The 13,487-nt window shown below is 40.0% G+C and overlaps 1 protein-coding gene across 2 annotated transcripts in view; it reads left to right on the forward strand.

Annotated features, from left to right (window-relative positions):
• The first annotated feature begins 989 nt into the window (after window positions 1–989).
• AFG1L (AFG1 like ATPase) overlaps window positions 990–13,487 on the forward strand; it is a 64,382-nt gene continuing 51,884 nt past the window's right edge. Inside the window, exons 1-2 of one of the 2 annotated variants that reach the window (XM_064707840.1) lie at window positions 990–1,086; window positions 7,604–7,827. In XM_064707840.1, the coding sequence (XP_064563910.1) occupies window positions 999–1,086; window positions 7,604–7,827 (312 nt within the window). In that variant the 5' untranslated portion in view covers window positions 990–998. Of the gene's footprint in view, window positions 1,192–7,603; window positions 7,828–13,487 lie in introns of both variants that reach the window. The other variant, XM_064707839.1, reaches the window with a different exon arrangement.

Here is a 13,487-nt window from a genome sequence, read left to right on the forward strand (position 1 = left end):
CTCTTCCTTGTGTTGAGGTGGACGAGGAAGTTCAGTTTGGAAACTGGAGTGCACGGGTAGGGCAGTAAGGGGTTGTGTGGGGCTCCAAGCGGGTTTGGAAAGTGGATTTGTACCAAGTGGCTGTGTAGGGAGTTTGGCCCTGGGGCAACCAGACAGGTGGGCTCCTTGGGGGGTCCCACATTGCCTGCAGCGCAGTTTGGGGGAAAAGAGGGGGAAGGAGCCAGGGACCAGCAAAGGACCTGGGGGTGCTGGTTGACAGTGGCTCAACATGAGCCAGTGTGTGCCCAGGTGGCCAAGAAGGACACTGGCATGCTGGCCTGTATCTGGCCAGCAGCACCGGAGTAGGGATTGTCTCCCTGTACTCAGCACTGGCAATGCTGTGCCTGATCCTGGGTTTGGTTCTGTACTTCTCACTATATGAAGGACATTGAGGGGCTGGAGTGAGTCCAGAGAAGGGAAATGAGGCTGGTGATGGGCCTGGAGCACAAGTCCTGTGAAGAGCAGCTGAGGGAGCTGGGGGTGTTTAGCCAGGAGAAAAGGAGGCTCAGGGGTGACCTTAATGCTCTCTATGACTCCCTGAAAGATGATTTTAGCCAGGTGAGAATTGGCCTCTTCTCCCAGGCAGTGACAGGGTGAGAAGACACAGCCTCAAGCTTTGCCACGAGAGGTTTAGGTTGGACATGATGAAGAATTTCTCCGCATGGTGATTAGACAGTGAAATGTGCTGCCCGGGGAGTGGTGGAGTCACCGTCCCTGGAGGTTTTTGAGAAAGACTGGACGTGGACTTAGTGCCATGGTCTAGTCGACATTGTGGTGTTAGGTCATAGGTTGGACTCGATGATCTCAGAGGGTTTTTCCAATCTAATCGACCCTGTGATTCCGTGACCCAACGGGAGCGGTTCGCCCAGCACCGGCCGCGCACGGGCTCCCCCACAGCCCCGCGGGACTCCATTTCCCAGCGCGCCCCGCGCCCCGGCCGCCGCCGCCGCGCCAGGAAGATGGCGGCCCTTGTGTCGCCCTTGGCTACTGCGCGCTGCCTGCTGCGGGCTCTGGGCTGCCGCGGCCGCCTGCTCCCGCCGCACAGAGGTCAGTGCCGCCGCCGCGGCTCTCCGGGGCTCACCAGGCCCGGGCGGGCGGCAGGCTGCCGGGGCACCGCGCAGGAAGGGCACCGAGGAGCGGTCGCAGGAGCCGGTGCGTGCTTTCCCTCCCCGTCGTGCCGCGGGTCTGTCCCCGGCGGAGGGGAGGTGGGTGGCGGTGCCGGGCGGGCCACACGGCAACCGCCGGGACACGCACGGGCCTCGCCGCTCTGCCATGACCTGCCGGTGTACTCGCACTCCCGGCCGGGGCTTGTCCGCCACACCGCCCCGGAGGGACCTGCCTGCCGGGGTGGCACCGATAGTCGGCCCCGGTCACTGGGTGACCCGCGAAGGGGGCCCGTGGCTTCCCGAGCTGGTGATGCCGCTTTTCCCCTGGCAAACAGGGCCTCGGTGCGCTGCCCGGCGAAAGCCTTGCGGCTGCACCGGGGCTCGGTGAGTGCGCCCTCGCTGCCTGCGCATGGGCTGGGCCTTGGGAGTCTCGCGGACTGTTCTCCCTCAAGAACCCTCCGGGGTATAACGAACGACTGCTGTGCTTTCACAGCCTTGCTCTGAAAGCCTCTTGAGTACAAAACTTCATGGAGTTCTGTTAACTTGAGGCGTAGGTTAGGAGCAGAGATCGTTTTTCCTCAGTGAGAGCTCTTCGTCCTCTGCCAGTCTGGCCAAGGTGTGAGAATTCAGCTGGTGACTGGTGGGTCCCAGATTGATAAATGTCCACATCCACACATTATGTTGTGATTGTAAAATATTTATACATCCTAAGAAAAATAGACAAGCATTGCTGGTAGTACTGTAGTTGCGTGTGTTTTATTTTATATTGGTCTAACACTTGGACTCTATGTAGGTGTTTTTTTTATAAACAACATATTAGCATTTAGAAAAAGTTATCTGAGCAAATTTAGAGGCTTCAGGCAGTTTGTCAGTTTCTGTATCAAAGAAAAGGTAGTAGTCCTTGCATATGTTGTTTGAGGACATCAGACTGCAGGGATGGGCTGCCATCATGGAATTGATTTATAATCTTGGTTTTATGATCTGGTTTATAGTATTTTCTTTGTTTTTGTGATTTACTTTCCACAGTTGTGTACCTTTTTCTTCATTAAGTAAAGACATGACAAGTATTATTTGTAAAGTCCCAGTTTCACTGGTATGCTTCTCTTGTCTCCCCCTACTTTCATCTGTCAGTCACATTGTGAAATGAGGTGTGCATGGAAAAAATACAAGTTATATAATGCAGAATAATGTATCAGGCACGCATGCAAAAACTAGAATTCTAGTTCCAACTCATGTTTCTCTAGAAGATTAAATACTGTGTCATATGCTGCCTGAATGAATGGCCTTCAGTGATTCATCTGAGGTCATATAATGGGACAAAAATGCAAATCCTTGTCCTTGTGTCTTAGTTGCAAGCTGTCTCTTCTGGTTTGAACCACTAATTTCAGCATGTGGGGGGCTTTTATGAATTTTACATGATATTGGCCTAACATCTTCAATTCATGCAGATAATTTAGTGTGTATGCCCAAACCACCCCCCCCCACATATGGTTGGTTGGATTTTGATTTTTTAATCTTTCTGTTAAGCACTGGAAAGTAAATAATTTTTTCAGACCACCTCCTCTTGCATTCTTGTAATTAATCATAGTGCAATATTTTGAAAGGAGCATTTGTGTATTGTAGGACTATAAATGTATTTTTAGCCTTATACCTAGCATGTGATCTCTTTCCCAAGAAGCTTACATGACAAGTCTTTGTTCTTCTGCAGGTTTATTCATGAGCTTAACCTTAGCACACATTTAATTTATCCAAATCCTTGTACATCATGGGGCAATTTACCTGTTTGAGACTGATTCTGCAAAACTTGCATATATATTTAATAAAAGATGAGACAAGAGAACATTATTATTGCTTACAGATACTAACATGAAAAAAAATTATTTCTGATATTTTGCTACCTTTGCTCCTATTTCAGGAAAATAACCTTTGGAGCTGCAAGACTGTACCATTGTCCTTCCTCATCACTGTGGTGTCATCTAAGAAGGAAACATTTTACAGCAGTTCTATTACTGGCTTAATCTTGAGTTTAGGTCTCTGATACCACCATCTGCCTGTTGATGAAAGTGCCCTCTGACTCCCAAGTCCTCTTTTTCTGTCATGGCAGCTGTGTTTCATAGGCAGTTTTAACAGCTTTACACTAAGAGCTTCAAGGTTTGAAGCAGTTTGGCTTCATTGTGACCCAAACTGATATTCTGAACTTCAGCTTGGATTATTGAATGCATGACAGTTTTTAAAAGTTGGTTTCTATGACTTTTTTCCCCCCTCTCTCCACACAAATTCCGGGGTTTGTGAAAAGCTCTCGAGGCAGATTGTGCTGGCAGAGCAGTAATGAAGCAGATGTGATCCTTGTACCTTGCATTAACACTGATTTAGTAGAAGCTATTCCAGCTTCTTGATGGTGACTGATAGCAAAGGTGGCACTTGTGTGATTTTGGGGTACTGAATTTTGGTGCATTTGTAACCTACATGAGTTTGGTTTAGATGCAGTTCTCACAACTCTTCGCAGTTCTGCATTTCTTTGCAGTTGGAAATGTTCTCTATTTTTAAGACAAACAGTAATTAACAGCAAAGAAGGAAGGGGGAAGTGTTAATTCTCTACCTTGGTTACCCTTCTGTGCTCTCAACCTCTTGGCTGCTGTCAGGATCAGTTTTGGTATGCACAACTCAACTTCCATTTCAGTTTGTCTTCTTGCATAAATAACTCTAGTGCCTGCCTCAGAAGTGACTGTTGCTTTCATAAGCTGTGTCATTGAAACTCATATCCTTTTTTCTGTATCATCTCAGACATCAGTTCTAAGTAGCAGTAGAAAAACTCAACAACACACTGATCAGTTTTCCAATTTGCTGCTTTGTTCCTGGTCAGAAAGTCCCTGGAGTTAAGAACACTTTTTATAATTTCATGTAGGTATTAATTATCTTTGCAGTGATAAATTAATGTCAGTTTACCAAATATGTCTTAAGTCCCCTACTTGAAAAAAATTTTCTTATAATTCCACATTGGCATTTTAAAAAATAAGTTTTATTTGCCTTGGTGAGCTTTTCCCCTCCAATTTCTTTCTTGTTTTGGGTATGTCATGGTAGGTTTTCACTGCAGCTGTGTCTGTGATCCTTGTATGAGCAAGCAGAAAGGCACAGGCAAAGACCTAATTACATGGTATGAAATCAAGTGAGATTATACTGACATACTTATGTTTTGGGAACAGGAATTTAGGAAAAAAGTTGCAGCTTGATGTCAAATCTAAAGAAGCAGGGAACATCAGTTTAAATGTGGTAACATCCTACACTGTCATGCATCCTAAAGGTGGGAATGGTAGGTTATGGATAACCATGTCTAATGTTACACTGTTCTGTGTAAAACTGTGTGAACAGTGAATTGATGTTGTGCTTTTCTGTAGTTGAATCCAGAGCACTGCATAGGTGTGGAGGGCGCTTTTCCTGTGTGACACTTGAAGACTTCAGAAGGGAAAATCATAAATAGTTGAGTTGAAGTTTCTGTAATACAAAGTTTAGATAATGAAATGGTAAGGAATAAATGAAAACCCCTATTTTGCAGTGTGGAGAAGAGGGCGTTAGGACTACAGTTAGTACACTGAATCATAGGTGACTCCTATAATTGAGTGATAGATTTTGCAATCTGTTCCACAAAATGCAGGTTAGAATGGAAGGAGCACATTTTTTTCCATCTCTAAGAATACTGTATCACTTGTACAGCTACCTTCTGTTGACTTATGTCTAAAACCCGACATGCTCCTCAGTAACATCTGCCTTTTTTTTGCAGCTACAGGTGTGAGTTTATCACTTAACCAGTTACTTGGTGTCTCCTGGTAGTGCACTATAGTGTTCTCCCGTGATATGTAAATCCCAGTGTTCAATATTATATTATGAGAGCAGTGAGTGATTGTGCCAGGACACCCTCTATGGCCATTTGGGCATAGTCTCCACCTCTGTCACATGTTAATGACAGAGTAGTTTCTCCCACTCCCAGGATGGTTAGCTGTGAGAACATGTAATCTGAGACCAACCCCATGCTTCTGAGCAGTCCTGCTGCTGATGTGCTTTGTCCATGGGCAGGAAGGCCATGAGCCACAAACACTTTCTTACCCCTAAATCAGCTTATTTTTTATTTTTCTTTGATTCTGTGGTAAGCAGTAAGAACTTCAGAATGTATAGGTATAAGGGGGCTTGCTGGAGCTCTTGGGGCCATCAACTTCTGTGTATTGCAAAGGCACAGATAGTTCAGAGGTGTGGATCACGGGACTGACGTGGACTTTTTTTGGGAGTGGAATAGTAGAAAACATGATAAAAAAGTTTTGAGAGATCATCTGAGCAACCTTGTCTGCTGGAATGTGTCCCTGCCCATGGCAAGAATATTGGATCTAGATGATACTTCAGCTCCCTTCCAACCCAAGCCATTCTATAATTGTGTGATCTTTCCTTTTCCCCTTCCTTCAGAGGCAGGTCAGGTTTTGCTGACCTGTTCCTGACAGATTTTCCTCAAACTTATTTTTGAAATTCACCCCAAATCTTTGGAAGTTTTACAGCTTCTGGACTGTTAATCTATGTCACTACCTTAATTACAGTTATTAAGTTATCTGTATAAATACCATATCCTTCCATTTTCTCAGTACACTGTATGTATTTGGAGACAGCTATAGGTTTTTCTTCTCTACAGGTTTTACTCACACTTTTGCAATAACAAACTTTGAACTCACCTTTCTTTATGTGATCTCTTTGGATAGGGATGAGCTAATTTCTCTTAATTCAAAGCAACAGCTCAGTTCCTCCAGGAACAAGAGAATTTGGTACAGTTATTGGCTGCAGATATAAACAGTGACTTTTCAGGAGAAATTGTTACTTGCAATAAGTAATCAATTTGATCTACTAGTTCAGTTTTATTATTTTCTAATATTCTATCTTTCTTATAGCTGTTTAAAACTCTTTTCCTGCCTTTTATGGCATCTTTGTGGGTTCTGACTCATATTTTAAAAAACAAACCAAAAAGAAATCCATTTACTCTGTCATTTGGTTCATACTTCTCGTAACATATGTGAAAATTGAAAAGTGTCTTCCATGGCGGACTGTACCAGCATTGAATAGAACAGGGTGTTTTTTTTCTCTGTGTGTATCTATATTGGAGGCCTTGTGTTTATTTTATTTTAGTTTATTTTTTCCTCTAATAGTATTATGATATTGTCTCACTGGCATTTTGTGATCCAGTGTAGCTGTTGGATCCTTTTTTACAGGTCTTGTCTCTTTAGCTGGTAATTCCCCATCTCCTGAGTTAGTTATTTCCTCTAAATAACATGCTTTGTCCCTGCTGAATTACATCCTAGTTTATTAGATTATTTGTCCAGTTTGTCAGAATTTACTTGCCTTGCAGAGTGTCTTCACCCCTCTCCTGATTTTCTGTTGTGTTCCCAGTCTGTCTACCTAATTTTTCCATATATGGCATGAATGGGAATCTGGGGTTGCACCAAGATGAGATCCTGAGCCCTCTATGAAACTCTACTGCAGATATACACCTGCTTTAAGTGTAGTAATTATTTATTACATATCCTTTTTCCAGCTGTTTTGTACCTGCTTAAAAGTACTTTCACTTGCAACTTTCTTTCCTGCTTTATAGATGGTAATGCTATGGGACAAAAGTGTTACTGCTGTTAACATGCTATTCCTTTACCCATTAAGAAATAATATTTTTCTTTATTATACTTAACCTGTTAAATGACACTGGAAGCAAAGAAGATATTTAACAACTTTCCAGTGCATGCCATTGTTTCTGATATTAATGACTTGGCAAGCCTCCTTTGTAATCTTACGCATTGTTTCTTTCCCTAGTTATGTCTTGTTTTATGTCTAGCAATCCTGACTTTTTTTTTTTTTATGTCTTGTTTCTTGACAGTATTCCTACCTAGACTTGTCCTTGTCTCTCCTAGACTTGTCCCTTTCTCTTTTAGGCAGAAGATAATGGCAGCAGATCAGGCTGTGGCATTGCAGGGCTTCACAGCTACTGCCTTGCTTAGTGTGGTGTTTGACAGGGTGTTTCAAATTCCTTGCAGAACTCCTGGTTTGGTCTCTTGTTTGTTGACTTTTAAATATTTTCTGAAGTTTTTCCTGAAAGATTATCTATTTGAAGAAATGCACTTTGGAAATGTAAATGGTTTTACCCCAATTTGGAAAAAAAAAAGGATCAAAACTGCCCTTGCAACAGCTCAGCCAAATCTTACCAACTCTGTAGCTGGACTTCTTAGAATGTGTGCTTGTTAATAAAGTAAAGGAATTGTAAACATACATTAAAGTTAGAAATTGAGTTAATGAAAAATGAAGGGGTAACCAATGGTTATATAGGTAAGTCATTGTCATATATATATATTGTTGTGTAAACTGTTAGGAATATGTGTTGTTTATAAGGAGATTCTTTTAAGAACTTCTCTATTAATTGGCTACTTTTACTTTAACAGCTTACACAGCTCAGGCAGATGAGAAGACAGGCCCTGCTACTGCTACAGATGTTCATGCCAGAGCCTTACAGGTTTGCAATGGACCTTTAGAACATTATGACTTTTTGATTAAGCATCAAGAGCTGAAGAATGACGAGCAACAAAGAAGAGTTGTGGAGCACCTGCAGAAATTGCATGAGAGCCTTAAAGGCTACAGCATTGATTCGAAAAATGTTTTTTCTCAGGTGAGGTTTATATTGATAAAAATATTTTTTGCATTTATATTTCCTCCTAAGAATGTGCTTAAAATGCATAAATTTCTGTCAAGAGCACAAATCTTATTTTTGCAAATACATCTTTCCAGATAGATGATTCTTCATGTTTCAATATGTCTTCTTTCTTTTTTGGTTTGTAAAATCCAGTGGCACTCTAGAAGTAGCCAAATTAGATACTGTTGAAATAATTCTGTAAGAAAATCTAATGTGGTTTTAGTTATGTCCACTGCCTACTTTTCCAAAAACATCATTTGGCTCTAGGAGAGAGGGGCCTAAACAAAGTTTTAATTCTCAAGCACTGGTATTATACTTATGTGTTTGGATTAGATAAACTGAACACTGATGTTTTGTGTTCTAACAGAAATTCCACAAATAATTCCACATTATAATATGTATCAGACATGACTTTTAAAAACAATTCTTCTCCATGTCGCTAGTTTCCAGGTGAGGTAAGGAAAGAAGGCTTTGGTACAATCTGCACCCTTGTGTTTTTGGGGGCATCACAGTTTCTTTTCAAAAGATTTACAAAAGTTTAAACGTATCCCTGCTGCACATTGCCTTAACAATTACAGTGCTGTTAGCCAGCTGTTGCATCTCTGTAACTTTTCCCTGAAGCTCTCGACACAATGTTTTCTAGACTCTCTTTGACAGTATTTTCCACATCTTTTGTTGTCATTATTCTTGGATTGCTGCTCTGGTGGCCTTGCACCTGCAAGTATTGATAGCACTGGTATGGCACATTCTCATGGGAAGCAACTAGAACTGATGTGGGAATTCCCTCTTCAGCTTTCCTTGCCTCTTGTTTTGTAGACCTGAGTTTATATCCCAGAAAACCAAATGTTGCACCCAGAAAAGCAGATAGGACATTTAATTTGTTGCTAAATATTGGGCATAGATGTGCACAAAAGTTGAATGCCCAGTGAATGTGCTTCATTTGCACCTGATTAACATATTTCAGTCAGCACAGTTGTAAGCTGTGGTAGGATGAAACAACAAGAGTGGGGTGTTTGACTAAGTCTGATGATAAAAGTGTAGTGCTGGGGGAAGAGCATGGCAAAATATACATTGCTGTCTCACCTGCACTTTCCCAGCCTGGAGAGACCTCCTTGTCCCTGGGAGGAGGGAGTCTGTCAGCATTTTCCCCAGCTAGACTCTGAGTTTTTCTTTTGATTTCACTCTTTTCTTGCATCACTTAAAGGTTTGTGTTTTTTTTCATCACAAGTAACTTTAACATTTATGGTCAATAAATGTCTTAATAATAAACATTATGGTCAAAAATGTCTTTTGCAGTCTTTGCTAGCAAATCTCCATGTCAGCCTTTTTAAGCATTCATTGCACCACACTCCTCATCTCATGAGCATAAATTTAAATATGCTGCTCTAAACTTGTTACCTAACCATACCAGATTGTTCTCTTACCTGGCACAAATACTGTCATGTTTGCAGATTGTAAGGCAAGACTAAATGATGCAGCACGAGATAAGGGGAGCCAAAGCCTGAGAAAAAAAATGTTATGATGAAGGCATTGCCTTTACTGCCAAACCTGAGGTATCAGTAGGCTAGAATATTTTGATCTTTTCTGGCAAGAAGTTGTGGACATTTGGATATAAAGTTCTAAAAGCACTGCCCTGGAGAATAATTTTGAGAGCTGACTTGTGTTAACTGGAGTGCCCCAAATCATTGTTAGTTGTTAGAGCAGGTGTCATGGCTTTGTAGACCAAGCATTCTGTGGGTTTGTTATTTACTGATTCTTTGATTGGGTAGTGTGAATAGCGAAGAAAGACTGTATTGCAGAGAACAAACTATCAGCCTTTCTCTATTTAGGAAATATGATGCTGCTATGTTCCTATGTAACAGAGCTAATTGCAGCAAAGCCAGACTGACACTTTTTTACTTAAATGGCATTTTTTTACTTGAGAATATGTTTTTCACCAATTTCTTTAAAGCATTCCACTTCTGCATTTAACATTGCTTTAATTTTAAACCAACTTTTGAAAATTGTTATATGCCTCACTGATGAACTAATGAGTCAGTGAGAAGCAGCTGAAGAACTACTTGCTACAGGGATAAGTATTACTGCAGTTTGAGGTTTTTTTCCTAGAGTTTGATATTTCTATAGAAATCTTAAGATTGGTAACAGGTTGAGCACTATAGTGCCATGCCATGCGTCAAAACCCCAGAAAAGGAGAGCAGTGACTTCTGCATGAACCTGTCAATGTCTGCTAGCTTGTGTAGTTAAATTGAAATCATGATTCAGGGAGAAGTCGTCACAACAGCTTTGTTCCTCTTCTGCTATATTTGAGAAAGCAATTTGCCAGTTCAAACAGAGCTCCTTATGAGATAAAATGAAGACAAAGAGATGATAGTTTAAATTCTAGCGCAGGCCAGGTTTTGCTTCAGCAAAGTTGTAATCAACATCTTAATGAAGGTTTCCCCAGATAAGTCACAAATGTGACTAGGTAGTTGTAAAATCATATGCTTATCATATGCTTGTGTCTCTTGAGGGGTTTCCTAAGTAAGCAATATATACTTGGTTTTTTGCTATGGACTTTCAGTGTAGTGATGCTGCTGCAGATTTGGTTCAGTTAGAGCAAAGGCTTTTCATGCCAAGAAGAGCTGGTGCTGAGTACTGCTGTCTGGTGTTGGCCTGGTTGAGTAGGATTTGTGTAGGTTTATGGGTGGAATTCATTCTGACCAGTTGAAGGCTTTTCCAGGAAATACTAATGATACAGTAAATCCTGAATTTGTGACTAGCCTGTTGGCAGTCTCCTGTCATGGAGGCCAGGTACTTTGTCACTGTGCATACTGTCATGTTTGTGTAATAAAACCATTGGATTTCTTTTCTGGTTTGTACTTGGTGAGTTTTAATAGATGTAAAGGAAACAAATGGATGTATTTTAAACTACTTAAGGATATATTTTGAAAAAATGAAATAATTTACCGGTTCTACGTAGTATTTTGTAAGTTCACTTCTTGCTTTTTCAAGAGGTTTCTAGAATCTTGAATAGCCAACTTTTAGTATGAAATCTCCTGTTCTGAGAAGAAATTAATCTACTGGCAGCTTTTTAAAAAAAATAGTGGTGCTTGGCATTTCAAGTATGCTCATTTTTCTGTTATTGAAGGGAATGTGGTTGAGAGGTTGTGGTGAAGAAAACGGGGAGGTGGAAGAGAAACCTCTCTCTACCAGCCTCTTCTATAGTCTGATATTCCTTATTTTATTGCTTGATTTCTTCTGTGATAGAATTGCAGAAGCCTCTTCCAAAACAGCAGAAACTATTCCAGAAATAGAAACTTCTTGCACTTCTGAACTGTTACAAGAGTGGTCTGCTTTGGTTTTAGCTTGGTTCTTCTTTTGTCACTTTTTCTCTAAATAGTTTTATTCACTAAACTGTGGTAAAAGCAGGATTGGGGAGCAAATATTTATATCAGATACAATAGAGGCCTTTCAGGTTTTTTTTTACCCAGAACACTTCTGTTACCTCACAGGCCAAACCTTTTTGAAATGAGTAGTCTGGGGCACACAGACACACCAGGCGCCATTTTCTTCATGGTAATAAACTCTATTTTGTTATGATGTGGGTTTTTTGGGACATCAGCTTAGAATGAATCTCAGGGGAAAAAAACAATTAGTCTTGCTGCCAACCAAGTAGGCTTCTGTTTTTTAAAATTACTCCTCAAATTTGAACAAGGACTTTGATCTTCAACTTGGTGAAAGCATGGCCTTGTGTGTTGAGATATTTTGAGATCCTCTGAATTGAAGTTCAAGGCTGTAAGAGTTTGCATAGACATTTCAGATCTCCAGCTTTTCAAAATAATACCAATTGGGACATCTTAAGAGTTGTTGAGTTGCTGTACTAATGACTTGAAATAAGCTCAATTATAAGTGAGGTCATGTTTTGAAAAGAGGTATGAACAATAGTAAACACCATTCAAGACCTTGAAAATGTCTTCATCTACAACAACAGCCAAAAGAGAGTTTTGAAAGAGTGAGAGAAAGAGACAGTTTTGTTAGGATTTAAATAAAAATCTGCTGTTGGGAAACTTGTCTTGAATTTTGCATATTTTAATTAACCATCTTAGTATTGACATGCACTTGCACTTACAAGTATTTCCAATCAGGGTGTAAATATTGCCAGGAAATGAATTGCTTTCTTCTGGTGTCTGAGCAGGGGAGAATGTGGGAAGACATTGCGTGTTACTAAAGATATTCTCCGCTGCAAACTCAAATTTTGTGTATCACTTAATATCTTTCAAGTATGTATTAACATACTTAAATCTTACCACTGTTGTCAAAGAAAACATATTGTCAACAAATTTAATGTTGTTATGCTGAGACTCCAAATGTACCTCAGGATAATATGGAAATGAGCAAGGAGAAATCATTAATTTAGTTTGTCTTCCTACATTTCCTACTTTTCTCCCTTTCCTGCCTGAAATAAAGTGGAATGTCCTTATTTTAGGGTGACTTGATGATCTTCTGCCTTAGATCTCCTCCCTCCTTCCTGCAGAATGTATGTTTGCATAGAACCAAGATCAATGTTCTGCTTTCTTTGCCCCCACATACTATTGACTGGCTGCTTGCTGTGATTTAAATTGTATCAAATGTTGATGGGATTTTATCAGCAATCCTGGTGGAGGTTTCCCTTTTTCTTAGACAGCTTCCAGGCTTCAGAAGATGCATTAGAATAACTAAAACAAAAAGAAAAAAAAATCCATTTTATGGTCATGCAAAATAGCTTCAGGCTGGTAGGGATATCTGAGTTGTCAGTATTAAAAAAAAATCTACTGATAAAGTTTTACTTTTTGGAAATAAAATGTATGTTAAGGAAATAGGACAAACCAGAACAACCAAAGAATATAAAAACAAATTATTAGAGTTATGTAATATCTGACCGGAATGAGGAAGTCATTATCCTAAAGCTGTCAATAGTGTGATGTTTAGAATTATATGTAAAATATTTTCTACAAACTTCTTTAATTGCTGAAACAGGAAAAACAGTTTTCTGCCATTTGATTTGTTTTTAGAGATGATCAGCAAATATACTTGGCTCTGCCACAGTATCCATGCCTTTTAGCAGATAGCAGATACTGCTCAAAAATTGCTGCCTTCAAAGGGAAACAATTTTAAATTTTTAAACCAACTTTTATGGAGGCCAAGCCATTATTTTTGTTTCCTTTAGTCAAAATAAAAGTTCCTTTTTCTATAACATGTTATCTGGAAATAAGTATGCCTAAAAAGACAAATATTAAAGTAGTTAAGTTAAATTAATAAAAGCTTTGCAATGAAAATACTGATATAAATGTAGGCATTTTTATTTGTTCTGGTTGTATAACCTTTGCAAAAACAGGTGAAGCTGTACTCTACACATAGATTTGTTTTTCTGGCTTTGTGCTGCTTCTTGTGAAACTGCAAATCACATTAATACAGCCTTTCTGTATAATAATTTGAATATTATAGTCCATTGATTGTTGGTAATCTAAAACTAAATCCAAAGAAATTCTTTTGAAAATGTCTCATTTGGATTTTTGTCTGTTTCTTTTCTCCTGTAACTTTGAGCATCAGTGGTTTTATTGCACACAAGCTCTTTAAAAAGTACACACTGAGAAATATTCAACAATTAAATTGTCTTA

The sequence above is a fragment of the Zonotrichia leucophrys genome, chromosome 3 (genome assembly GCF_028769735.1).
Source record: "Zonotrichia leucophrys gambelii isolate GWCS_2022_RI chromosome 3, RI_Zleu_2.0, whole genome shotgun sequence".
Classification (NCBI taxonomy): Eukaryota; Metazoa; Chordata; class Aves; order Passeriformes; family Passerellidae; genus Zonotrichia; species Zonotrichia leucophrys.